The sequence below is a fragment of the Melanotaenia boesemani genome, chromosome 24 (assembly GCF_017639745.1).
Source record: "Melanotaenia boesemani isolate fMelBoe1 chromosome 24, fMelBoe1.pri, whole genome shotgun sequence".
Taxonomy (NCBI): domain Eukaryota; kingdom Metazoa; phylum Chordata; class Actinopteri; order Atheriniformes; family Melanotaeniidae; genus Melanotaenia; species Melanotaenia boesemani.
Genome location: NC_055705.1, coordinates 15,586,974 through 15,614,896, shown reverse-complemented (window position 1 = coordinate 15,614,896; position 27,923 = coordinate 15,586,974). Strand labels below are relative to the sequence as shown.

Below are 27,923 nucleotides of genomic sequence, written 5' to 3'. Positions count from 1 at the left end.
GAGACTTTTTAGGTTTTTCTTAAACTATTTCTGGTCCGCTTCCTTTGCTAGCTACCATTTCTGCACGCTGCTGCTCTTTTGCTGACTTAAAATACCAAACGCTTGCTGTTGTTAGGCAACCGTGGGGAGTCGCATATGATTGGATAAGGAACCAGGAAGTAAGAAAGAGCTACACAGTGCACCGAAGTTATTCCGCCATAGAACTCTTATTTTGAAGGAGAAAATCTTGACAAAGACATACATTGTTGATGTAGGAGACAGACTGTTTATAGGGAAGCTTCCTTTTATCCCTTGCAACAAATGAGAATATTTTAAATAATTTTTACAGAAAAAAATCCTAATTATTCAGCCTTTAACATTATTAAATTATGCTTTTTTAAATCAAATGCATGCTTTCATATTTGCTTTTAACTAAAAAATTTTCCAACAGTTAGGACTGCCTTGAGTGACCCTCATCCATCCCTTTTGTTATGCTGCTCTAGGCCTTGGTTGTTGTGCAATGTTCCATTATAAACTGAGCCCTTCCCTCCATTTAGCCCTCTTTAGGGGCACTTGAGGCTAGATGACCCACTTTTAAGTCCCCTGGACTGATATAACAACCCAGTTATTATAAATTGATTAATATGGATCATATAATGAACTTGTTTCAATGGATTATGGCTGGAATGCAATGACTTGCAGTGTGTCTTTTAAAAGTTCCTTGAGATGACTGTGTTGTAAATTGGCACTATACAAACAAACTGAACTGAAATTAATTATTTTTGTGTTCACCCACCCACTTATGTTTGTTAGTATTCGCCATTTGCATTGATTATTCAATTCATATGACTACAAAGAAATAAAAATAAAATTTTTTATGCTAATTGTGTGCCTGAGCTGGATTAATATTTATGAGCTAATGGGTCATGTATTAGAGTACAGCTAGGATAATCCCCCCTTTGAAAGTGATAATGTAAAAAGTATTTAAAAGGTCTATTTTCAGCCTGGTTGTGTTGATTAAATCACTTCACCTTGTTTTGTAATCAGTTTTGTTGGAATGGTGTGATTAAAGGGAGAAAACTTTGTGATTTGCGGTTGGTTTTCACGTCACTGGGCGGGGCTTATTGAATATTCATTGGCGCGTGGCTGACAGTGCACGCGAGCGGAGCAGAGTGCAGATGAACAGCATCGTCTCCGCGACAGAGAGACGGAGGAGGATGTGTGATTCCGTAAGATTTTACGTTTGATACCAAAAAGAAAATATCTCCAGGGCTCAGCGGGTTTACATTCAGGAGGTGTGAGCAACGGTCAGGCTCGAGCTGACTCATTTTAATGAGTTGATTTGAAGACTTGCTCTCGCGACCAGCCTAGAGAGCTACTGTCCATCTGTCTAAAAAACAAACAAACAAACAAACAAAAAGCTACAGACACAGACAGTCATGATGGAGTCTATTTTAGACAGTTTATCAGCAGATAAACTCTATCCGTCCGGAGGAAACAACCTGTTGGACCTGGAGGAACTCAGCGACGGTGATTTCCTCACAAACGTGGTGAGTCCTCGCGCTCATTAACTGCTTATTACTTTCATATTTTCATTAAATAAACTATTCTGTATCTTCCTGCTGGAAATTTGCTGTCTGCATTTTAATCAAACGCACCCCCCACTGACTGTTCCGCCCGGAGCCGGACCTTAGGAGGGCGGTGGAGTTATTAGATCCTGACACGCATCCGGGGCTGATACCCTGTGTGTATGTGTATGTGTGTGTGTTTAATTGTGTGAACTAATACGTGAGACTGGAAACACCGACACATGCTTTCAAGTTACTGGTTAACCTGTGTGTTCATCAGCACACCTGGTCATGAATATGTCGTCTGGAGGTTTGAGAGGTTTAATTTGGCTTTAGACCACTTTTCAGTTTCTTCTTAAGTTGTTTTCAAAAATAAAACTATCAAAAAGAATATTTTCAAATCACATCAAATAATATTTTCTAATCACATCTCTAATATACTAATGGCTGAAGGATGATTAGTTGGTGATGTTTATTTATAAAAGAATTGATTAATCAAATTTATCTTTCTACATCATAGTTGCTTCAAACCCCACCTGTTGAATGCTCCTTGTGACTTTTCATATCACCATCTTTTATACCTTATCTTAAAGTTAACTTCTCAGAGAGCTGTGACTGTAATAAACAACAGGATGTGATGGTGCGGAATCATGTTTGTTAATCAATATCATCATCACATGATGGTTAAGGAAGCTCTGAACTATACAGACAGTGACAAGCTTTGAGACAGTGATTCTTTCATCAATGGTTTTCAGCATAATGACACAGTTGCAGGTAAACACAGATCAAACTTGAATAACAGGACTGGTTTCATCCCACTAAAGTCATACGTTTAACCACACTCCATCCAATTCCAAGGGTGCATGTCATGCCTGAATGAGATTTACACCGAGTTAATGACAAAGTGGAAAGATTGAGAACTACTGCACACTGGGAGGTTAATGTCAACAGGAATGTCTCCTCTTGTCTCATACTTTCTCTTTTTTCCACATCCTACTATCCCTGTCGTTTTTCCTTTTTTAAACTGTGCAGGTTTTTCAAGCAGACCTCTATTCTAGTCAGTGAGTCAGCCGTGCAGTCTGCTTGTGGTTTAAACCTCCCCTGTCTCTGTTCTAAATAAAGTAGTCCACTCTCTTATGAAGCCACTAAGTGGGGCTGTACCACTGAGGGCATGGGAAAGGATGGCTGATTATCAGATGCTTCGGTCCTGTGAATTAACCAAATTTCAGTCTATAACCCGTGTGATTTGAACAGATTTTTGTTTTTCTGCCTCCAACTTTGCATACATCTCTATAATGTAAAGTGCTTATTATACAGTTCTGATGAGGGAACAGGAGGGTCATTTGGATGTCTGTGTCTCTCTGCCTCAGTAGTGGACACCATATGTGGACATGATGCTATGTAATAACTACATCCCCATCCTTCTTTTTGGGTAGCATTTAGAGCAGACTCAAATGTTTGAATGATTCAGATAGTTTCCATGGTAATTGACATCAAAATCAGTGTTCAAATGCTTTGTTCGTTTAATATGTTATACATTTTGTATGCACTGCCACAAAAAAGAGCATTAAAGAAGAAGTTCACAGTATAAATCAACATAAATTATTAATTATTCTCACACAAGGACATTTAAAAATGTGATGTATGACATGACAGGCTTATAAAATGCAACTTAAAGCAAAAAGTGTGAAGCAATTGACAATATAAATGATATTTAAAGATTTAAACAGTGTTTTGTAATGATGATATTGCAAGTGATTATGCATAAGTTAACAGTGCATCACATACAAATATTGTATTACCTTGTGGATTCTTTGTATATTTGTTCATTTGGTTATCCTTTAAGTATATTTTAAAATATCTTTTAATGAAAAAAATAGTCAGTACACACAGCAAACAAAGTTAAATTATAGCGTTACCTAAGGAAAAAAGTGCATGGTATCAAAACACATTGTAGTGTATGAAAGGGAATCCTGGGCTGAGATTGCAATGCATAACCATATCCATATTTTAATTACAATTCTCTTCATGAATTTTGATTAAGTCATATGGTCATATATTTAGTTGTGCTTGTGAATACCTGTATAGCTTAGCCCTGTAGCTCTTCTCTTAGACATGATTGTCTCCAAATACTGTTCAGGTTCTTTACTCAGGAGAAAAGAGGCAAAGTTCTAGGTGGTGGTTTTGTGCACAGATTCATAAATGCTTTTCACACAGCAGCTATGCAACATCACTGGCATCATCAGTCTGTTAAAGTAAGGCCATTCATTGAGCTATGTCTGTAAATGTAAAGGAAAGAGCCACTGTGTGCATGTTAATTTTCCATTTTTGCAAGAAGTGAAATGCAGCATAATTTAATGCACAGTCAGAATATTCTCTCAACAGCATGTCATATTGCCATATCTGAGTGGATGGAAGCCCCTGCTGTTTGTCAGAAGAGAAGCTGCAACATCACACAAAACTGTCAGCTCTTCTAGAGTTAATGTTTTGTCAGGATTCATATCCATCTAGCAATCAGAAATAGATGGGAGTAGTCAAAAATATGGATATATGGCAGAAGCTTCAACTACATCTTAGACACTTTTTCTTCATTCATTTGACTCAGATACTGAGTGGAAAATAACTGGGTGCTAGCTAGCATAATTACTGTAAATAAAACCACAAATAAGGACGTTTTGACAGTGTTGTTAATTTATTGATTCCTCTGATCAGATGATTATCCGTCTAATTGCAGCAATGAACATGATTCATATGTTACTTTGTCCAGCCATGTCAGATTTTCATCTCATTATGTTACTGAAAAGCACCAGGGGACTCATTCCTACATGACACTGACGTTAATGGGACACATTGCATGTGTGAGAGGTGTCATAGTAATTGTAGTTTCAGCAATTCAAACAACACATAAGGCAACATGAGAATCACCTCCGTAAGTTGCAGCATAAATGGTTTTGTGTTTCTACATGACTCTTACCTCGAAACAGGGGTGAATCTGAAGATTTATTGTTTTCTTTAGCTAATTAACTTTTTATGAATTGACATTATTAATGATTCTAGGTTTGTCTCTTGTTATTAACTTGTGTCCATAATGACAAGCCTTTTAACAGTACATACAATTTTCAGGTAAAAGAAACGGTTCCAGCTCATTGATTTTTATAAAGGCCACTTTGTGAGACATTGCAGCTGGGAGTTGCAAACTTCCTGCTCTGTATTTTGCTTACATCTTTCAGTACAGAGTGTACCCCGTTGTTACCCAGAGGGAATAAAAAATAGGGCTGCACGGAGCTGATTAAGGTAACTTTGAGTCATTATCAATCAGATAATTGAGAGTAAGTCATCTTCTAGAAAGAAAAAAAAAAAACCTCTGTTTAAAGAAATGACAGGTTATTAACATGTAATTTTGTTGCTTCAAAATTAACATTACATGTTAAATCTACAAACTAGATCTACAAAAATCTATGAAATCTGCAAAACACAAATTTACATGCAGAAAAAACTGGGCAGTGACTTTTCTCTTTACTTGTTATGCAAAGCATCTCTGAATCCCAGTCAGGAATCTTACAGAAAGTTCAGTAAGGGCTAATAACACCCGCAGGTGCATAAAAGCTTGGCAATTTAACGCAAGCTTGGCTCTTAATCCGGTTAATGACTGCTGGCACAACTACTGGACTGTCTGATGATTATATCATGGATCACACCTAAACAACACAAGTTATTACCTGCTAGGAGCTGCTGCAGATCTGCATGCCATTCTCCTATAAAGCCTCAATAAAATTAGAATAGGGCTGCCACAGATGATGTTTTCTTAACCTATTATAATGTCATTCGTTTAGTTTATTAGCCTATTTAGATCCAGTGGACCCTCTAGGCATAGAAACTGCAATACTCACATGTTGGATCAGGTCTTATCGCGGCATCTAAGGTGACATTTGTAGGGACAAAAGCCAATGTAACCCTGGTAACAACATTGGTCCTTTTTTATTAATTTGTGAAGTTCAGGCTGAACAGCCAGTCTCACACACATTGCGTATGAATAGAAAGATATGCATTTAAAATTTTGTGCTCTTTAGCAAACCCCTGAACCAAATACAAGTGAAGTCTTACCCTGTTTTGTGTGACCAGCCTCAAAATTCATATGTATTCCTAAAATTCACTCATTTTTATAAGGAAAGCAGCAAATGCTGCTATTTCAGAAGCTAACATTAGATTTTCTTTTAACTTTTATGGTTTAAGTATTCTTAAAGTTTAAATAAAAAGGGCCTTAATTAAATACAGTTGAATAATAATTTATTAATTCCAATAAGGGTATTATTGACAAAAAATATGCATATATTCAGAAAAATAATATAAAATGAAAATAAATGAATATCAGGTATGTTTTCACTGATAGACATCTTTTCATGTTTTTTTCTTATCTCCAAAATTTAGATTGATCCTGCTATTTTCTTTTGCTCTTAGTCTCTATCTCTACTTAATTCAATTTTATTCAGTTCTACTCTCCATTCAGACCCTGTACTCCAGCTTTGAAAAAGCCACACCCATCTCATTTACATGCTTGTTGCTTATTGGCTCCTCAGCTGCCATAAGGAATGCATAAAGGCATGCAGCAGTGTGTGCAAGAAGGAAAAATTCTCCTCTACTGTTTTATTGGGAACTATAACTTGGTTTACTTCTGTCTCCCTCCCACACACACACACACACACACGCACACACACACACACACAGTAACGACCTCAGCTCCCTGCTCTCACTCTCAAATGTAGTTCAAGTAAAGGCAAATCCTGCCAACCCACTACAGCCACACACCACCACATGAGGACAAATACAGACAAAAACATTGTGTTTTTCTTATCTGTGGCAGCCAGGATTACAGGATAGTGACATGACTTTTCCAGCTTTTCCAAAAGTGCAGTTTCTTTGTTATACTGTAAAAAAATATTGTTATTGTTATGTTATTTTATTTTATTTAAATTTATTAATAATTTTCTTATTTGTATATTTTTTTAATTTTATTTCTCTTCCCTGGGCCGCCATCTTCCCATGGTGGAAGAGTTTGCGCACCCTGATGGTCCTAGGAGCTATGTTGTCGGGGGCTTTATGGCCCTGATTGGGTCACCCATGGCAAACAGGTCTCTAGGGGAGGGACCAGACAAAGTGCCACTCAACAGACCCCTATGATGAGTCAAATGAGTGGTTCCAGGTTTCCCTTGCTCGGATGTTGGTCACCGGGGGCCCCCTGTGGAGTCATGCCTGGAGATGGTGCACGGAGGCGAGTGCCTGGTGGCCTTTGCCCATGGGGCCCAGTCGGGCTTAGCCTGAAAGGATGACACGAGCCACCCCTCCCATGGGCTCACCACCTGCAGGAGGGGCCATAGGGTGCGGTGTGAGCTGGGGAGCGGCTGAAGGTGGGGACCCTGGCAGTCTGATCTTCGGCTGCAGAAGCTAGCTCTAGGGACGTGGAACGTCACCTCCATGGCGGGGAAGGAGCCTAGGCTGGTACACGAGGTTGACCGGTTCTGGCTACATATAGTTGGACTCACCTCGATGCGCAGCTTAGGGTCTGGAACCACTGTCATTGAAAAAGGGTTGGACCCTCTTCCATTCTGGAGTTGCTCTCGGTGAGAGGCACCAAGCAGGTGTGGGCATACTTATTGCCCCCCGACTTGGCGCCTGTATGTTGGGGTTTACCCCAGTGGACGAGAGGGTAGCCTCCCTCCTCCTTAAGGTAGGGGGACGGGTCCTGACTGTTGTTTGTGCTTATGCACCGAACAGCAGTTCAGAGTACCCACCCTTATTATTATTATTATTATTATGGGCAATGACAGTGAGACCTGGAGGGGCATGATTGGGAAGATCCTATCCTCACCTATGGTCACGAGCTGTGGGTAGTGACAGAAAAAACAAGATCACAAATACAGGCTCTCCCTTAGAGATAGGGTGAGAAGCTCAGTGATCCGAGAGGAGATCAGAACAGAGTCCCTGCTCCTCCGCATCGAGAGGAGCTAGATGAGGTGGCTCGGGCATCTGGTCAAGATGCTTCCTGGACGCCTCCCTGGTGAGGTGTTCCAGGCACGTCCCATTGGGGGAGGCCCCGGGTGAGACCCAGGACATGCTGGAACGACTACGTCTCTCGGCTGGCCTGGGAACACCTGGGATCCCTCCAGACAAGCTGGTGAATGTGGCCGGGGAGAGGGAAGTCTGGGTTTCCATGCTTAGGCAGCTGCCCCCTCGACCCGACCCCGGATAAGCGTCAGAAAATGGATGGATGGATGGATGGATGGTTAAATTTTATTTATTTATTTGTTTGTACTCAAAAACATTTTAAATGGGTGAATATTATATGAATTCTTGTATTTAAAACAATATTAAGAATGTATTAGATTTTGCTTGAAGTGTTGACCATAAGTGTCCCAAGGATAAAACAGCCTTAAGTAAAGTTGATTTAAACAGATTTGCATATGGGATGCATCATAACTAACCTAATATCTATGCAGGTTAAAAGCTATCAGTCCAGCCAGCATTTGTATTTTGGTATTAATGAGCTGATGATAAACCTCTTTTTGATGTTTGTGGATTCCTTATTGATCCTTATGTGTGTATAGATTGAATATGGACATTCGTTTGACCAACTTGGGTCAACCAAAAGGGGTAACCCATCAGCTTTTCCTTTGTTATTATTAGTTGAATTTTTTTCTGTTTAGTACAGTGTTGATGAATTTGCAAAAAACGTAGTGAAAATGTTTGACTAAGAAAAGAATGATTCAACAGAGTATTACAACTTCGAGAAAGCAGTTCTAAAGAGCAAGAAAGTTTGGCTAATATTTGTTGTTACACCAAGCCTAGCATAATAAAATAGCCGGTTTGGTGTCTCCCATTTATAGTTCTGTTACTTGTTGTTCGGCAAATGCTGGGACAAAAATAATGAAATGTAAAGTTTTTTTTTTAATGGAGAGACAAAGCATAAATTTAATTTAGTTTCAATTTATTTAGTTTATACAACACAAGCCACATATTACTTATGGCAGCATAAATCTGCTGTCAACATTTGTTTGTACAAATCCAAGTGATTGTCAGAAACAGTCTTGAAGGCCAAATGTGAGATTGTGTGGCTTTTTTTCTTACAAGGCTTTTTCTTTGGCATTTACATGATGTTCTGAAGATTTTACGATTGTTTCCACAGTAATATTCCTTCCATAATGTCACACAGTTGTGTCTAGGCTCTGGGTAATACAGTTAATCCATGTTCTTTCTTTCAAGGGGACAGTAAATATTCCTCTGAAGTCTATGAGCACATGGATTTATTTATTGTATTATTGTTCAGATGCAGGAGGCTGATTATTCACATGACATCAAACTTCACACTTATTTTCCTGCCTCCTTCACCTGAGCTAGTAAAAAGCAGCCAAATAAAAGGAGAGAGGAGAGAGATGAGTGAAGGCTCAACACGGTTAATTACAGGCACAAAAAAAAGTCATTCTACAATTATAATTACCCCTTGCATCTGTCTTTCCCAGCTCACTTTGTGTGGCTTACATCTCAGATCCGTCCCCCTTAATGACACCCCAGCACTGAAATAAGATACAAAAACTGACAACTGCTTTTTGACACTGTTTTCCTCCATCAATCAGACTTTTCCCAGCAAAGAGGGAAGCGTTTCAGGTGATAACAGGTCTGGTTTTTCTCTTTTTTTTTTTTCTTCTGCTCACAATGGCTGCAGCTGTTCTAGCATCAACCATACTGGTATTAAGAATACCCACTCATGCTGTTTTAACCTCAGTTTCTCTGTCTCAAAGCTGAGCTACAGGACGATTCACAGGACTAATAAGTAAACACTTACAAGGAAGACATTAAGTGGAAAATAAAAACTTCCAGTTGCCAGCAGTGAATGTCAGGTAGTGCAGGTGTGACACAGGTTAGTTTCAGCATTTTATTCAATCCGGGAAATGAAGCTACTGAATGTTGATCTTTTGTCTGAATAATGGCTTGGCGGGACTTAGTGACATTGTATTATCTGCTTAGTGTACTTAACTTGCATATACTTGAAAAATTAACCCTGCATATTATAAAGGAACAACTTATAGTCTTAGTAGATATTCACACTCAGTCAGTCCTCGATCATTTGTGCACTTGGTGAATGTCAGCTGCATAAGATATGAAGATTATCTCATTTTCCTTATAAAATCTTTTTCCTTAAAAATCTTTTGTTTCTATTTTAATGAGAAAATCTTCTGAAATTGTAAACTATTTACACTAAGAAAACTCTTTGCATGATGCCATGTTACTACACATGCTGCACCAACAACTGCAGAGGAGGTCTCTGCTGCTGCTTTGCTAATTATAAGATATAAGGAATGCTGGAAGCCTTTGATTATTTTAATGATTGCTTTACTGGACTGTGACTGTGCACGGTTTTGTTTGCCACAAGACAAACTGTAAAGACACTTGTCAGTCTTTCTGTAGGATACATAGTCCATCCACCTTTCTTTTCTCTCTTTTTTTTTTAACCTGCTTTTTTATCCAGGGCCTCCTGACCCATGTGACACCAACTTCCAGGTTTTCTGCCCTTAGCTACAGAGATAAGAAATAACAGAATCTCTATTTGGTTAATAATTTCAACCAACAGGAGCAGGAGATGTTAGTGAAACATTTTATTCATGTCCAGGCCTGAGAGGCGATTGTATCTACAAGTGTACCTGAACATGCAGGTTGAAGGAAAAAGCACTATGCCAGGTGATGGATAAGAAAAAGATGAGCGTGCAATAGTAGGTGAAAGCTGCATCATAGCTTCCAGATGTGTTAGAAGTAAGTCAGTGAATAACAGAACTGAGAGCCAGCTCTGTAAATGTAGCAAAATGGCAGAAACTGCAAGATTTGAGTGCAATATATTATTATAGTGTTGGTTCTGCCACTAGAGAGCTGCACGTAGGCTAAAACTGCTGGACTAATGCAGCCTTTAAAGCTAATTTTAGATCAGACATAATTGTTTCAATTATGAAATTTTTCCCTGCCTTTTTCTTTTTCCCCATTTCTCCTCTTATGACACCAATTATGAAATGTGTTTTGGAACAGCCCAGTTTAAATGTGAGCTATATTCCCAGTAGAGCACATTTAAATGGGGTGGTGTCGAGATTAGATATTGTTCTAACATTAAGTGCAACAGGAAGCTGAATAAAGCTGCTCAGTTAGGATAAATGCTCTATTCCTGGATGAACAAGTATTCACCTGTGTGTGTGTGTGTGTGTGTGTGTGTGTGTGTGTGTGTGTGTGTGTGTGTGTGTGTGTGTGTGTGTGTGTGTGTGTGTGTGTGTGTGTGAAAGCGACTAGCCACACATATTTTTAAATAGCGGCTTTGAATGACTTTAAGTTTGTTGAATCAGTTTGGTAGAAAAAGCAAATTATTCTCTATCTCCACCTAAAGTTACTCCTGAAATTGTTTTGCTAATACAAATGAAAATGCATACAAACAGAATCCTGAACCTTCCTCTGTGTTCACATTCTCCAGTTGATAGTTATTTCTGTCATGTTTTGGTTATTTTGTTGAGCATCTGTGTTTATTCTCCCACTGTGAGTGTATATGTGGGTGTATGTGTGCCGGTTCTGCATGTTTTCGTTGAGCAGCTGCATATGTCCCAGAGTTTCCCCACAGACACTTGACCTCTCATGCATAGTCACTAATATCGAGGTACACGCTCTGAGATAATACATGTGTAAATGTTGTCAATTGGACTTGTCTAAACCTACACACTACTAGGGATTTCCATGACTCATACAGAACATATGGTCTCATTACATCTTAAATCTGTCTGCTATCTTGGATGCTGCTACCAGCTTGAGTGTATTCATACAATAAAGAGCCTCATAAAAGCCTTTAGCTGACTATAAAAAGTCCTCATTTTTACCTGTGGTGTGCACTTGGTTTATTCAAACTCCCTGCTTCTGCCTCTTTTAACTCATTATTCAAAACAACAAACTAAACGAGGCTAAAACACACCTCAGAGCTGAGAGGACCTGCAGAGGGTGGTTTGTCATTACAAGCAAAAACCTCCAGTCTACACATGTAATCTATTGTTGCTATCAAAGATAACTGTATTTATGATCTCCGTCATGTCTTTATTGTTGCTAATCCTGGATTAATCTTTATCTGCTGTGACAGTTCTGGTGGAAAGTATCGGATAATTTCCAGGAATAAAACATGTGACTTTTTTTTGTGCATGTTGCTAATTAAATCAAGTTATTTCTGTCACTGTCTGTCTCCAAGCTGAGTGTATTTGGGTTCCAACCATGTGTATGTGCTTTTGTTCTAATCTCTGCATGTTTTATCTAGACCAGGGTGACTCATATTGTGTGTGCGTATATTCGTATGTGTGTAAGCCAGAGCACCATGTTGTCCTAGGCTTCCAGAACATCTCTCGGCTCAGTGACTCATTCATGGAGACTGAGGATTAATCTGTTGATGTTGTTTCCCATTGATTGACTCTTTATGCCATCAACGCGGTTTAAAGTGCCTCGTTTCTGGGACTGAGAGATAATCTCTTGTTGAGTTGAAACTATATGTTGATTATTTATCATTTCATTTAGAGAAAACAGTTTGTGTCATGTCTCAGCTATCTTCCTGTTCCAGCTTCTGTAGCATGAGGATTTCCTGTTTTCCCTCTCTTAATGTAATAACTTTAATTTCTGACTTTTGGTTGACTAAACAAAATTTTTATCTCTCTTTTCAAACAGCTCATCAGTTAATAAAAAAAGGTCATAATAATTCATACAAATAAACAAAATTCTTGCAAAAACTTGCAAAAAATTGTACACATATGAAGTCAAGTCCAGACACATTTAGATCACAGTTTCTACTAAATATAGGCTTAAAATGCAGATTCTCATCTTTAGTTTGAAGGGAATTGTTTAGGATTTACAGCTTTTTAATATGTAGAGTCCTGTCTTAAAGGTAGATATAATATAATTTGACATTACTACAAATAAAGTGTTCATTTTTGATACTTAAAGAAGCTTTGCAGACAGTCACTACTTAAAGATTTTGAACACATAGGCATCAGTTTTCCTCCTTTCTTTTGCTTTACTACAGCTATCTTTAGGTGTTTGTTGGTGGAGCTTTTTTTTCTTCTTTTGGTAATTAAATTGAAGGTTTGAGTATTTGGCTGATTCTGAGAGCCAGATTTTATCCCTATACATTTCATAGTTCAGTCCACTGCCTTATCGATAAACACTAGTGCTCCAGTTTGAAGACATGCATGCCATTATCATGAAGCTGCAACCATTTGTTGATGAGCTGATGGTATATCTCTGTTTTGTCTTGTCATTTTGCTTTAGATTGGTCTTTGTTTCATATTTTCAAGTAATGTTGCTCTAGAACGGTTTTGGCTTCAAGGCAAATCTGACGTGCTATTCCTGTTCTTGAGACCTATGAATGGTTTGCACCTTGTGGTGAAACATCTGTATTTGCTCTTGTAAAGTCTTTTCTTTCTGGCAGTCTTGGATAGTGATATGCCAACACCCTGGATAGTGGTCTACTCTTGGCTGGCTGTTATGAAGAGCTTTTATTTTACCACAGGAGGGATTCTGCATTCACTACAGTTGTCTGCTGTGGACATCAAGGTGTTTTTGTTATTAGATGTGATGAAGTCATGCCATGTAAATAACTGTTTTCATGTTTCTATTTATGTGTTTCAGCCTTTTTCAAGTGACCAGATGGACGACTTCAGCAGCGAATTATTCAACAGTTTCTTTGATGACCATCTATTAGAGCGACCCCTACTGCCAGACAGGCCCTCACTCCTTCACCTTGACATGGACAGCAGCCCAGGTGAGTTCAGCTTAATTATGACGAAAACACGTATGCCACACTCCACACAGCTCCACATGGTTTTGGAGTTAAAAGCTTTATGTAACCTTATATGTATGGAAAGTAACACGTCAATGCAAGACAAGTGTATCAAGGTTGGATCACAAGGGTTTTCTTCGCTACATCTCTTAATCTGTTTGAAATTCACATTTGTTTCTTTGGCTAGTGAAGCAGCTTGTTGTTTCACTCCATCGCCAACATTTGGTTAAAAAAATATCCCAGATTATCATCACTTGTTTTAAATTTGAAAGCGTTGTGGCTATCTGTATCACAATGTTACTCCCAGCATACATCAACACTAGCTCCTTCCACATCAGAGAAGTCATGATATAAGAGACAGCTTCTTTCGCCAAGTTTGTGACATCTAAACTTCTGCCTCTGCACCACCAGGAAATGCATTAGACTCACTTGTTACTGGATCTTGGTAAATCTCTCCTGAGAGTTGGTGCACCGCAGGCTCGCTCAGTCTATTGAATCTGTCGTCATCTCGCTGCACTTCGTGCCAGGCTCATCACTTCAAATCAGTGTCCCTGTCAGGTGTTGCCATGGTCACAAAGACAGCAAAATGACTGAAGAAGAGGGGGAAAAAATAAACTGTATATTTTGTTACTCTCATGCGTCTGAGTCACTTTTTACATAAAACTCCTCAAAAACCCTCTTACTAGATTGGGCATGGGGATATTTCTGGAACAAATTAATTACAGAAGTCAGGATCGAATGCTGCTAAATTAACATGAAGGCCACAGCCAATGAGGTCAAGTTTGCATAGAAAGGAATTTAAATGTGCATTTTTTTAGCCTAATCATTAACTCTGTGATGAATATATCTAAAATGATCATTTTTCATGCCAACTGCATGAATGCATGTATGAATATGAAGGCAGAAGATTTAACATTTGGCATTTTAGTAACTTTAAGAGCTGTAACAGTGGCAGCATCAGGTTATATGTTCTGCGAACAGGCATTAATATGTTTGGCTGTTGCCAGTGATTCCAATAAGCCAAAACAAGCACATCAGAACCTTATCTTAACTAAATCCTCATTACTATAGATAGGTGAAGCCAGAAATGTAAAATTTTCCATCCTTCTGAGAAGGGCTTTTTAATCTCACAGATATTCAAGCAGAACACAGCTACTCATTGAGCGAAGACTCCGCCCCTCAGAGCCCCGCCCTGTCAATCAAAATGGACCAAGACTCTGGTGGGTCATTAACTTTATTTTCAGAATTTCTTAGCTTATACATCTTTGAAAATGGTGAACAGCCAAACATAACTGCTGCTGGTGGCTGTCCCACTGGTTCTAAAGTATGGTGAAATATGTGGAAGATTAGTCTTATCTTTTTTCAAATATATCATAGGAAAATAAAGTTGTGCCTGTAAGAAGCAAGTCTATCAAAATAGTCCAGATCAAGTCCTCTTTAGTTCGCCTTCGCCTGTCTTTCATGCTATTTCCGACAAGCCATCCTCATCCTCCCCTCCTGTCATACTCCCTGTCGGCGTCTCCACCCTCTGTCTGTCTGTCTGTCTGTTTCTCCGTTTGTCCTGGGGATCCTGCAGTCTGAGCAGCGGGATCCCTCTCTAAGCAGTTTTCCTCCAGCTAAGCCCTGCCCACCTAAGACACACACACTCATAAACACACACAGACCCACACAACGCTATGACAAGCATATGGTTTCAAGTCTACAGCTTCAGCCAAAGCCAGCGGAAACTCTTGCTCTCCCCTGTCAGGTTATCTCTCCCTCGTCAACTCCTGATTTCTATCTGCTTCTTTGTCTTCTTTAATCCACTTTTTTGGTATGAGTATCAATTACCTATCTTTCAAAAAACACAATGAAAGTGGCTTCTTAAAACAAACAAAAAAAACAACAACTGTGTTTTCATTTTTCAAACATTTTCCATATGAGCAGAACAATTATTAAAATATTTTTGAGATAATAATCATGTTAGACTGAATAAAAGTCTGCACACTGATGCCAAACATCAACTTTATATTACCTTATAATAATAATGATGATAATAATAATAATAATAATAAGCTTATATATTAAGGTAAAAAATCTTTTTTCCTCTTGTTCATTGTTTCTGTCTGCAGTTGCATGACAGTCAGCTGCAGATGTTAATTTACAAATACACATAATATAGTACTCAACTCTTTTCCAGATAATTTCTTTTTGGACAAAGAAAAAAGTTCAGCTTGCAGAGCTTGCAGAAGGAAATCTTACTTGCATGATGCCATTGTTACATGTTGTGTCTTGGTTTAAAGGAGAATTAGCTGTCTGACTTTTAAATCTCCTCCAGGGGGATCCACCTGTTGAATTCAGCTGCATGGTTGGTTTCACAGATGGAAGAACTGCATGTCTGAAAAAGCCATATGCTGCATAGTTTTCACCCTCTGATTTTGAATGGTTCCAAAGCTGTGTGACACTGCTCAGTTAAAATGAAAAACATATGCCATTTATAACACATGATCTCAAACGCACATACTAAAAGGTAAATATGAGCCTTTTTTCTCTGAAAGCATAAATACAGGTGTTGGGATTTCTCATATAAAACTCTGAATCAGATGGTGATGCTCAGTGCAAAAAAGTTAAGGGTTCTTGTGCACGCTGCCTTTTCAGAAGCACTCTCACCATCCAATAAGAGCATGACCGTAGGAGCTGCTGCTTATTTGTGGAAATGAGTCAGATTAATTAGACACCTACAGATGTTAGAAGTGCCAGACCTTTGAGGAACTCGGTCTGCTCTGATTGAAGGATTTTATGGATCTCACAGTGTGCCCTAACTTTTGTCTCATAAATTAAAATATTAGCTGAATGCCCATTATGTTTAGGTGTACTTGCTTTTTGGTAGCTTTCTTATGTGTCTTTACTGATTTGATGTGACCATCAAATCACCCACATAGGATCAAATTAAGTGAATTTTACATCTAAATTAAAAGTAGCATGTCAGTTTGTAGTGATCAAATAAAACACAGCTTTATTTAGTGAAATGGGCCTTTTGTACACAATAAAGACAGAAGTAGTAAAGGTAAAAGATGAATACAACACTGTAACATCACAACAAGAACAACAATAGGTTGAGTAACAATTGAAGACTCGGATGACTTAGTATTTGTCCATTTTCTGGTCATTTTATTTATTCTTTAAGCAATCAAATGATCAGCAAGCCACTATAACGTCTAAAGAAGCTTTGTGCATTTTCTTTTGTTGTTGTTCCTGGAGGTCTGAGAGCCTGGGATCTTAAGCCTCCTCAGCTTTGTTTTTACTCCTAAACTAATTTTTAATCTTAATGATAGAACGCATTAAGAAAAGATGGTGTTGCATGCTGTTGTGGAATTTTTAGTTATCAAAGATCACACACTAAGTGAGAATCGAACAAAGTAGTTTTATTAAGAGCCGGCCGGCAATGAGAGTCACACAGTCAAAGGAGTTTGTCTGCGAGAGTCTGCCAGATACAAGTGAGCTTGGTTAATATACCAGGCATGAGCTGATAACATCACAGTAGGAGGTCATTGTTTTAAATTTCTCACATAGCTGTTAACAAATGTTACGGAGTGAAGGGTGCAAAGGAGGAAGCTCATTAAACTCTCAACATCTGTTGAGGGGATGAGAGAGGGGGGAAGGTGTGAGAAGGAGTTCTTATCTAAATACACAGACATACAAAGTGTAACCTACAACTATAAGGGTATATGAATAAATTTTCCATTACAATCCACCCCTTTGATTAAAATGCAACATATTAATCACACATAAAGAGGTTAAATTTTCCAAAGAGATTGATAGATCTTCCACAGTCCATGCTAGTTCCCCAACCCCCACCAGGGCAAAGCCATCCTAAATCCTTTCATCTGTGGAGAGAAGATACCGCGTTTAACACGATGGGGGTGATGAAAGGGTTCAGGAAAAGGCCGCAATGTACCATTTGGGGTTAGAGTAAACGCAGAGACATCAGGGAGCAGATAAGCCAGATAACATGTTCCAGACCAATTGACAGGAAGGTAAATATAAGAGTGTCTGCCACATGTCCAAACCATGTTCTGAGGACATCCAAAGCCGATATCTGATGGGATATAAGACCAAATGGTGTTAAGAACAGAATTATTGTACATAGGAAGGTCAGGAAAAGGTAAGAGAGCTGTAAGGTTAAACACAACAACTCCTGAGGCCCACTCTGTAGAGGGAGAACTATCAGGGAATAAATCACGAGGATTTAAAGTGAACGGGTCAGAGCGTTTGGGGCAAGGTGAGGATATACATGAGGCTGAAATGATACGCTGACAACCTAGAGTGTGTCCTAAAAAGAATAGTGCATCTGTCCCATTTCGCTGAAAACAAAGAGGTGGAGAAGAATATGGATTTGTACGATCCCTTAAGCGGAAGACAGTTCTGGATGAAACACAAGTGGAGTTTGTGTTGCTGGAAAACTCAGCTGGTCTCCTCCAGGAGAGGGGAGGGCGCTGGTGTGGCCAAGTAATGTTCCTAGGGTGTAATCTATTACCCATGATCAGAGTCCACAAAGTGGTATTCAAAGGGACTGGATATGGAATAAAAACTGATTGAGTGGGTGTGGCATGCGGCACCAGTCCACAACATAGCAACTGTCATTTGTCAATTTATGAGCAGACATATTGGCAACTTGCCACCAAAGATTCTCAGTGTGATCATGATGCTGAAGGATGTGGTTATCTCGGCGGTGCCTCCTGAAGGAGGGTGCTTCTGTCCCCTGCAGTCGTCTGGCGGGTTGGGACGAAGCTGGGGTGCGTTGTGTCAGGTGAGGTCCGGTTGGATCCAGGTACCAGAGGAGGGAGGTGATAAGGATGAAGAGGATGACGCACGACCATCCCCTCACGGCAGTCTGGGTGTACTTCATGTTGTCCCGTGGAGAATGGACCATCTCGCACGGGGCTGACCTCAGGGATTATTCTGCCCTGTGGTTGAGAGGTCAGCTGGAGTTGGGGTACTTTGAAACCTTCTACAGTGGGACGCGTGAATCCACGTGGACCTTTCAGCGACCTTCACGGCTGTATGAGTGACCAACAGGACCTGGAAGGGACCCAGCCACCTTTTAGACCGCCAGTGCTTTCTCCTCGTCTCTCGAACCAAGATCCAATCTCCCGGAACCAAGGAGTGAAGCAGATCTGATGCTGGGCGTGGCAGGGCCTCTTTCACCACACTCTGCACCTGTGAGAGAACTTTGGACAGATTTTGACAATAAGCAAGCATGTTACTTTCACAGTATGTGGTAGACACGGAGAGTCCTGGAGGATCCAGACCAGTGTAGGGAGGTCTGCCAAACAGAATCTCAAATGGACTAAGATTTGTCCGGGCACGTTTCCTCATTCTCATGTGCATAAGAATGAGTGGGAGGGCTTTTGGCCAAGACAGTCCTGTTTCTTCACAACATTTAGCCAACTTACCTTTTAAAGTGGCGTTCTCTCTTTCAATTGCTCCGCCTGATTGCGGGTGATAAGCACAATGAGTCTTAAGCTGGAACCCCAATAGTCCACTTACCTCTTTCAGGGCCGCATTTACAAAGTGTGAACCATTGTCAGATGAGACCTTAACTGGAATCCCCCATCTTGGAATGATTTCGGTCACCAGAGCCTTAGCCACGACTGAACTTGTGGCATGCTTTGCTGGAAAAGCTTCAACCCACTTTGACCACATGTCTACCATAACTAGACAATATTTCTTACCTTCTGCAGGTGTTAACTCAATGAAATCCATCATCAAATGATCAAAAGGCTGATTAGGTGGTGTATGACCAGCTGGAGGGCAGGCAAGAGGGCGGGCGGTGTTATAGCCTGCACAGATCAAACATTTTTTTGCAGTAATTTTCAGCCACCACAGTGAAGCCTTTTGTGAACCAAAGAGATGTTGTGGAAGATACCATCCCCCCTTTTGACACATGGTCCAACCCATGTGACAACTTAGCAAACCAGGGGAAGAAATGGCGAGGAAGGCAAGGTTTTTCATCAACAGAGTGCCATACACCTGCAGAATCAGGGGTGCAGGAGTTAGCCTTCCAGACAGAGCGTTCCTCTGGAGTAGAAAAAGACTGGATGTCCTGCAGAGAACAGGGAGGAGAGTGATCCTCTTCTGTGAGAGGAGAAGAGGTGAGAATGTGCGGAGAGGCTGACAGAGCTGCCTGCTTAGCAGCCTGGTCGGCCAAGGCGTTGCCACGGGCAACAGAGGAAGTGTCTTTAGTGTGAGCTTGACATTTCACTACAGCGACATCTGAAGGAAGAAGAATAGCGTCAAGGAGAGCCGCAACCTGTGTGGAGTTCAAAATAGGCTTACCATCAGATTTCAAAAAATTTCGGTGACGCCACAACGCACCAAAGTCATGAACTACACCAAAGGCGTAACGTGAATCGGTATATACAGTCAGGGACTTACCTTGTGCGAATTTACAGGCCTCAGTGAGAGCAACAAGTTCAGCTGTCTGAGCAGAGAATTGTGAAGGGAGGGAGCCAGAGAGGAGAACTTGATGCTCATCACAGACAGCAAAACCCACTCTGTTCTTACCAGAATGGTCTCTGAAGGAGGAGCCATCACAAAAAAGAATGAGATCAGAGTTAAGAAGAGGCTCATCAGATAAATCTGGTCTCGGAGTGCAGATTTCAGACAGAACAGTCTCACAACAGTGATGAACACCATCTTCTGCGGTAGGAAGAAGAGTGGCAGGGTTAAGTGATGTACACCGTTTCGTAGTGATGTTAGGCATATCGAGAAGAACTGTGGTGTATCTCAGCCATCTAGCTGCAGACAGATGAGAAGTCTTTTGTTCGAGCAAAATAATGGATACAGAATGAGGAACAAAAACAGTTAGCTCACTGTATCCCACAATGTCACGTGATGCAAGTACAGCCTTCTCACATGCAGCCACAGCTCTCAGACAGCCAGGAAGCCCCGCAGCAACAGAGTCGAGCTTGGAAGAGTAATAGGCCACTGGGCGCTTGTGAGAGCCGTGCTGTTGAAGGAGAACAGAAGACATGAACCCATGTTTTTCATCAACAAACTGAAAGAAAGGTTTGGCTGGGTCTGGCAGAGCCAGGGCTGGAGCAGAACACAGCGCTTGTTTCACAGACAGGAAAGCCTGCTCAGCCTCCGGGGTCCAGAAGAAATGGTCATGAGCAGATAGATTCTTACCATGTATACAGGAAGTCAGGGGGGCCTCAAGTTCAGAAAAATGTGGAATAAAGGCCCGACAAAACCCTACCATACCTAGAAATGACATCAGCTGTTTCTTGGTAACAGGTTTTGGTGCTTTCTGAATGGCCTCGATCCGTTTAGAGGTCAGGGCCTTGGTGGTGGCAGAAATGTGATGCCCTAGAAAGATGACTTGAGGCTGGCAGAACTGTAGTTTACGCAGACTGGCTTTATGACCCTCAGAATGAAGATGGAGGAGGAGGGCCAGTGTGGCCTCCTCACACAAGGAGGCAGAAGGACAGCAGAGCAGAAGGTCATCAACGTAAGTTAATAAAACTACGCCCTGTGGAAGCTGCAAAGAAGAAAGAGAATCTCTTAGTACCTCATTGTAGATTGTGGGGGACTCACAGTACCCCTGGGGAAGCCGGGTCCAAGTGTATGGTTTCCCATTGAACTCAAAAGCGAACCAGAATTGGCTGTCTGGATGAACAGGAACAGACGTAAAAGCATTTGCCAGATCTACCACGGAGAAATGTGTAGCAGTAGGAGGAATCTGCGACACGATGGTGTGGGGGTTGGGCATCATAGGGGCCCGTGAAATAACTGCTTTATTGACAGCTTGGAGATCTTGGACAAAACGCCAGTCAGGTTTGGCTGGTGGTTTACGTGGTTTCATGATTGGGAAAATAGGAGTGCGAACAGGTGAATTTGGACAAGAAACAACAATACCACTCCTAAGATGTGAATTAAAGACAGGTGTAATACCCTCCAAAGCTTCAGGTTTGAGAGGATATTGCTTCTGGCAGGGGCGGTAGTCAGATTTCGGAGTGATGACTACTGGGGGGCAGTTCTTAACCAGGCCCACATCATGGGGAGAGGTAGCCCACAAATCAGAGGGAACCTGAGAGAGGGCTGGGGGAACAGGTGGCAAGGGTGAGTCAGCAGATAAACATGTCAGAAAATCCTCATCTACCAACTGAACACTTTTCTGGCAATGAATCACAGAGAGCATGCTCTGCTTAAACACACCCAGCCTTGGAGAAAACAAAACTGCTGAGTCATGAGTGGATTGCCACCGAGACTCTCTGAGAGCAGTAGCAACAAAGGGGCCCAAATCCTTCCACTCAGTCGAGTGGGACTTGGAAAGAGACACGTGTGGGTGTGTGTGAAGTTTAAACAACTTCTGTTGGTCAGAGGTTAGTGAGACAGACAAAACACACATACTTTCATTCCAAAACATACATGTCACAGTCAGTTTGTCAGAGCAGTCCCTAAAAAAGATTTTTTCATACTGCTGATCTGGCCCATCAGGACAGATGTAGGATGTGCAATGTAATTCCCTCTCCCCCATCACCTCTGCCCCAGGGGAGACTCTGGCTCTGCAGAGGGACAGCCAGTGTGAAGAAAGAGGGGAGCTTCCCATTTTCCACTGATAAGCATAGCAGGGAGCTCTTGGGTTATATTTAACCATCATTAAATCTTTTTCCTCAGTGTCAGAAGATGAACATGATATGGTCAGCCCCTGAGACCCAGAGGAAATCTGAATTCCCAGTTTGCACATCAGATCACGGCCCAGTAAATTTACAGGACAAACTTTGGACAAAAGAAAGGAATGGGTAAATGGATGCTCACCTTGTACTGAGCAGGTTAAAGGTACCGTGAATTTTTCTTTGTCATGATGGCCTCCAGCAGACACAGAAATAACAGTCTTACCACTGAGTGGTGGAGTGGGATTTAGGGTGCCTGTCTTAAGAACTGAGTGAGTTGCACCACTGTCAACCATAAAAGAAACTGGTTGATTATTTACAGACAATGTAAACAAAGGAAAACGTTTATAAGCTATAGCAGCTAAATGAGTGTATGTGTGTGTGTATGTGTGTGTGTGCATTTCACTTCCCTCAACAGTTGCTGCAGCGAAAACTGTGGTAGGTGGAGAAAAAGGCTCCTCTGGAGTCCTGTCTCCCGGGTCCGCCCCTCAGTCAGCCTGCTGGTATTCCTTCTGGTGGGTGGGCCCATTATCCTGAGGGCAGTTATCCTTCCAGTGTCCATATTGGCCACAGCGATGACACGGCCCATGTCGTTGTGGGCAGTTATCCTTCCAGTGTCCATATTTGTCACAGCGATAACATGCCCCACGCTGTTGTTGGTTGCCGCCCCTCTCTCGTCTTCCTCTGCCCCTTCCTCTGCCTCTCCTATCTCTATTGGATTGTGGCTGATTTTGGGAGGTGAACAGAGTCAGGGCTGTTGACATCTGTTTGTCTTTCTTGGATTCAGCTTTTTTCTTGTTTTCATCCATGACATCTTGTGCATGTTTAGCTTGACATTGGAGCTTAGCCAGTCTGGTCTCATGTCTCATCCCCACATACTGTCTCTTCACCACTTCCAACACATCTCTGTTCATACCTTCAATGATGGTCTGACAGAGAAGGCGTTCCCATGGTCCTGGAGTGTTCCCCAGTTCTCCTGCAGGGCGCTCCAAGCCAGAGTGTCTGGTGAAAACAGTTTCACAGCGGTGTAGAAAAGCCTCCATGCGCTCATCTGGGCCCTGTATCAGATTTCTCAGGGCAGCCAGGCTTCCTCGATTAGGGAACACAGTCTTTATGCCATCACAGAGTGTGGTGATGGCTTCTCTGTAAGGTCGGTTCGGCTCATCGTCCCAGTTTGGATTTTTCAGGCCGGTGTCATCAGGAGGGAGGTGGGGACGGATCTTTGCCAGGCCACTAGCAGTGAGCATTTTAGCAAGAATTTTTCTCAGTTCAAGTCCAGTGGGGCGGTGTTCACGGCAGAAAGCTCTCCACTCCTCGCTAGCTTTCTCACCATCTTCAGTGGGGTCAGGAAGATTTTTAGCATGTTCCATGATTTCAGAGGGGGACCAAGGGCGATAAACCAATATGGGGCCGGTGGGTCCTGATACTTCCACCATGGGGGCACTAAAAACCTCAGTGTCTTCATCTTCAGCAGTATTTTGTCCCAAAAATAGGCCCTTTGCAGTCTGTCCAAATTTGTAGAAAGGGGAGGTTGCTGACACCTCCGGTCCGTAGATCTTCCCGGACTTGGTACGTGAAGGGCTGGTCATGTCTGCTGACGGTCTTTCGGTTCCCCCTGTAGCTTGGCCATGGTTGGAGTCAGCGGGACCCGATGTCTCATCTCTCCGTCGGTCCTCTGGATGACGCTGCTGAGGCTGCTGGGGCTGTTGTAACACCGGGGGACAGGAGTCCAGATCTGGATCCACCTTCAGCGCCTGTAATCGTTCCTGCAGTGAACGATATGGAGAGGGTTGTGAATGTCCTAAATTATTATTATATGGTGGAGGTGCACTAGGCAGGGATGCATTATCCCTCCTGTTTCCTATATCTCCAGTCATATCTAATCCCCCACCCATTTCTTTAGTATTAGCTTTCCTAACCCTACATTCACTCTCATTTTTCCACATTTCAATGCATTTAGTATGCCGTTCCCACTTCTCTACATCCGTTGCCTTGATTTTCTTTTTTTTCTTTTTCTCATCCCAGTCCTTCTGTGCTGCCTCATTCAGCTTATCTAATTCCTTCTTACTCAAACTCCCGTTCTCTGGAAAACCATGTTTCTTTGTCCAGTAAGTCATGCAGTCCGTGTAGTCAGGTCCATATTTCTTTTTCATATCTCTTAAAATTTGGGAGTCTCATTTACTCTCCTTCCCCGTCACAGCTGTGTTTCCCATTTTCAGCTAGGACGTCTCCTTGCTGGATTTTCTCTCGGTTTTCGGGTCGCCCAAACCCAGGCACAAAAATTGACTAAAACGCCTATTATTACCACCGAAGTTTTCACCTCAGTGCCGGACTAACTCTACTCTACCGCAATAGAATAGTAATCTACCTTGCCTCACAAGATAGCGGGACCCTGCGAAAAGGAGCAGTAAATGGGAGTCTGATATGAAAACTTCTCACCGTGTGTGATTCTGGATGCTGCTCCACACGCAGACTTCGTTCTGGATATCAGTGGTGTCTGAACGGAGTTCCTCCGCCGTCCCCTGATGGTTAAGGCTGACCCAGGGGCTGAAGTATCCTTCAGGATGATCAATCACGGGTTCTGGTCCTCCGGTCAGTCACTCAAGATATCCTGCCGACAACGCCAAGAATTGTTGTGGAATTTTTAGTTATCAAAGATCACACACTAAGTGAGAATCGAACAAAGTAGTTTTATTAAGAGCCGGCCGGCAATGAGAGTCACACAGTCAAAGGAGTTTGTCTGCGAGAGTCTGCCAGATACAAGTGAGCTTGGTTAATATACCAGGCATGAGCTGATAACATCACAGTAGGAGGTCATTGTTTTAAATTTCTCACATAGCTGTTAACAAATGTTACGGAGTGAAGGGTGCAAAGGAGGAAGCTCATTAAACTCTCAACATCTGTTGAGGGGATGAGAGAGGGGGGAAGGTGTGAGAAGGAGTTCTTATCTAAATACACAGACATACAAAGTGTAACCTACAACTATAAGGGTATATGAATAAATTTTCCATTACAATGCATCATTAGTCATAGCCATTACAGGACAACAGAACTCTACTTATTTAGATAACACTTTATAGGAGGTGTAAATGTCATCCATATTTGACATATGATGTGACATTTGTATTATAGATACTTCCCTCTCAGCCTGTGGTCTTTGTTGTTGTTGCTGCTGTCAAAGAGAAGCTGTGTGTTTTACAGCAGCTCCTCCTGTGCTGATCCATCTAATGGTTTAATACTGCTGATGCCCAGCTGAGATCAAACACAGCCACCACCTCCCATCCATTAACCCCCCCCTGATGACTGCTTGGAGCTTCGCTCATTAACATAGGTCTTCTGACTTGCGCCTACAGCATTTCACCTAAACAGGAAAGACCCCTTTTATTAAGAACATCTAAAGATATGCCATAAAGCAAGATGAGAGAGAGGGTGAAGCTTTGCCTTTTTCAATTTCAATAACAGCATCTTCTATACTGACTAACACTGGACACAACTGCGGAGAAATTGTTTAAATATTTATAAATGACACATAGAGAAGCCACACAGTCGTCTTCTGCAGTAGTAGCTAAAAGCTTCTGGCATTCATTAAAAATGCTGGTAGTGGGCCTCCAATCAAGCCATGGCTTAATAAGAGCAGGGGGCTTAACAAGGCTCGAAGTAGCAGCAGGGCTGGCCTCATTAAGAGAGGTTTCTGAGGCGCTGTCTGGAACAAAGGATGTGGGGAATAGGTAAATAATGGATCTATGCCAAACAAAATTTCTGTGGTACTAATAATGTCTTTTCTGCACTCATTGATTCTCCCGAAAGATCTCAGGCTATGCTAATCACTGACATTCATGACAAATGACATTTATAGAGATAAGTCGCTGTAATGAATGTGGCATCAAGCAGTCGTTGGGGCTCGGGTGTGGAGATGACTGCTACTGATGAGCTGCTTGGAGTTAATGCATCAGTAGCCTGTGCAGTATGAGTGAAGGTTTGTTTGGGTGTTTTGCTATGACAGTATTTACTGATAATAATCAAAAGCTAATGATTTTTTTTACATTTTAGATGTTTTAATTGGTTATATCCTTAATTTTTCTCTAAACGCTGAGTAGTTAAGTTATTGAGTTTCCACTTAGAGTGTTTTTTTTTTTGTGTTTGATCTCTTAAGTTGTCATCCTATGCTTTGGGAAATTTAAACTAACATTTTTCAAAATTATTAATTATTTTATAAAGGAATAAATCAGTGTTCAATTAGGGGTATAGTTAATAAATCAGTGCTAAAATAGTGATTGTTAAACTTTTCATCTCAAGGTTTTGTCAGTCAGATTCATAAGCAATCAGATTTACTATCCACAAATCAGACACAACATTAAAACCATGATAAGTTAGACCCAAAGACTATGTGTAATGATTATGTGATATGTAAGAGAAGCAGAAAAAACAGGTAAACGTAAGGATTGGAGCGACTTCAAAGGTTAAATTATGATTACTAGATGACTGAATTTCGTGAATGGCTCTGGGCTTGCTCCTGCTGGAGGCTGCATGCTGTTTAATTTTATTAAGGATTTGCTGTTGCACAAACTCATGGTAAAGCACGTCATCACACTCTGTACCTTTATGTGCCTGTAAGAAAGAACTATATAATACAGTGACTGGTATGGAGTAACATACTTACTATTAATCTGGACCTAAAATACACACCCCTGAGCAAATATTTTTGGGAACATTTCAATCAAGATTTCACTTGAGTCCAAATCTTTTTTTTTATTTTAACAACACATGACCTGCCACATTTGTCTCCGCTGCAGTCTTGGTGAACTGCGGGAATTAAACGAACAACAGATGTGGAACTAATGCAGCTGATGCTTAATTGGCTGCAGTGTTCATCTTGCAAATCAAGCTATTTTTTTGGCAGGCTCAAAGACAAAGTTTATTTCTGATGTTGACATTGAAATGTGGAGCTCGCTGCCACTGACTTCAGGTCCTTAGGAAGCAGTAAGAAACCGCAGGGACTTGTTTTTAAGATGGCTTCTTGCTGCGCTAATCCCTGCTATAGTGATGGACAGAGTAACGAGACAATCTACTCGCTCTCTTATGGGCACACACCTCCACCCCCTTCTGTTTTCATCCAACACACACACACACACACACAGCTTGTAAACTTGCGAGCATTTTACCAGCACAATGTTGCTGGGAAACCAGGAGGTGATTAACTTCAAACACACACACATACACACAGTGACTGCTTCCTTTCAGTGCACCTCACCTTTTGGTTGTGTGTTTGTGTGTGTCCATGTTTTAAATGCTGACTTGATGAAACATACTCCTCTACCTGGAGTTACCTTTTACTTGCTTTCTAACTCTTTAAAAGTTATGTCACATTTTCACTTTTTAAAGGTGAAGTTAAAAAGTTTTTATGTACAAGTTTTTCCTAATGAGGTTCCTTTGGAGCAGCTCACCTTTTTTAAAGGACCTTAATTCAAAGCAGATGTGGTTAACCACCTACTCTGCTAAAGCCATTGGTTTGTCCATTGCTATGAGTATAATGCAATCCCCATAATGCAGTTTAATCATTAAAAAACTCAAATCTAAGCAAAAGAGTCACCTCACCAAGAGCTGCTTACACACCCTTCCTCAAAGGCTTTTAAATAACTAAAATTGATGGCATGGTTTTTTAAAGCTGCCTAATGAGAAAGCTAATGTAAAGATCCGAGCTGAGCTTAAAGAGAAGGGCCTCCCTAGTCTTTTCACTTTGGATTATATTAATGATTCTTGATTGTAGTACTCTTAAAGATGAATTAAGTTAGAGGATACCATGCCCTGGAAACTCCAGACACAACCAAATCTGAAGAGTGAAGTGAAATACAACTGTTCTTGGTCTTATTCTGTGCTGTTACA

The 27,923-nt window shown here is 41.2% G+C and overlaps 1 protein-coding gene across 3 annotated transcripts in view; it reads left to right on the top strand.

The window, feature by feature from the left end:
- The first annotated feature begins 1,147 nt into the window (after positions 1–1,147).
- creb3l1 (cAMP responsive element binding protein 3-like 1) overlaps positions 1,148–27,923 on the top strand; it is a 37,206-nt gene continuing 10,430 nt past the window's right edge. Inside the window, exons 1-3 of one of the 3 annotated variants that reach the window (XM_041979130.1) lie at positions 1,148–1,529; positions 13,233–13,365; positions 14,517–14,603. In XM_041979130.1, the coding sequence (XP_041835064.1) occupies positions 1,419–1,529; positions 13,233–13,365; positions 14,517–14,603 (331 nt within the window). In that variant the 5' untranslated portion in view covers positions 1,148–1,418. Of the gene's footprint in view, positions 1,530–13,232; positions 13,366–14,498; positions 14,604–27,923 lie in introns of all 3 variants that reach the window. The other 2 variants (XM_041979129.1, XM_041979131.1) reach the window with 2 other exon arrangements.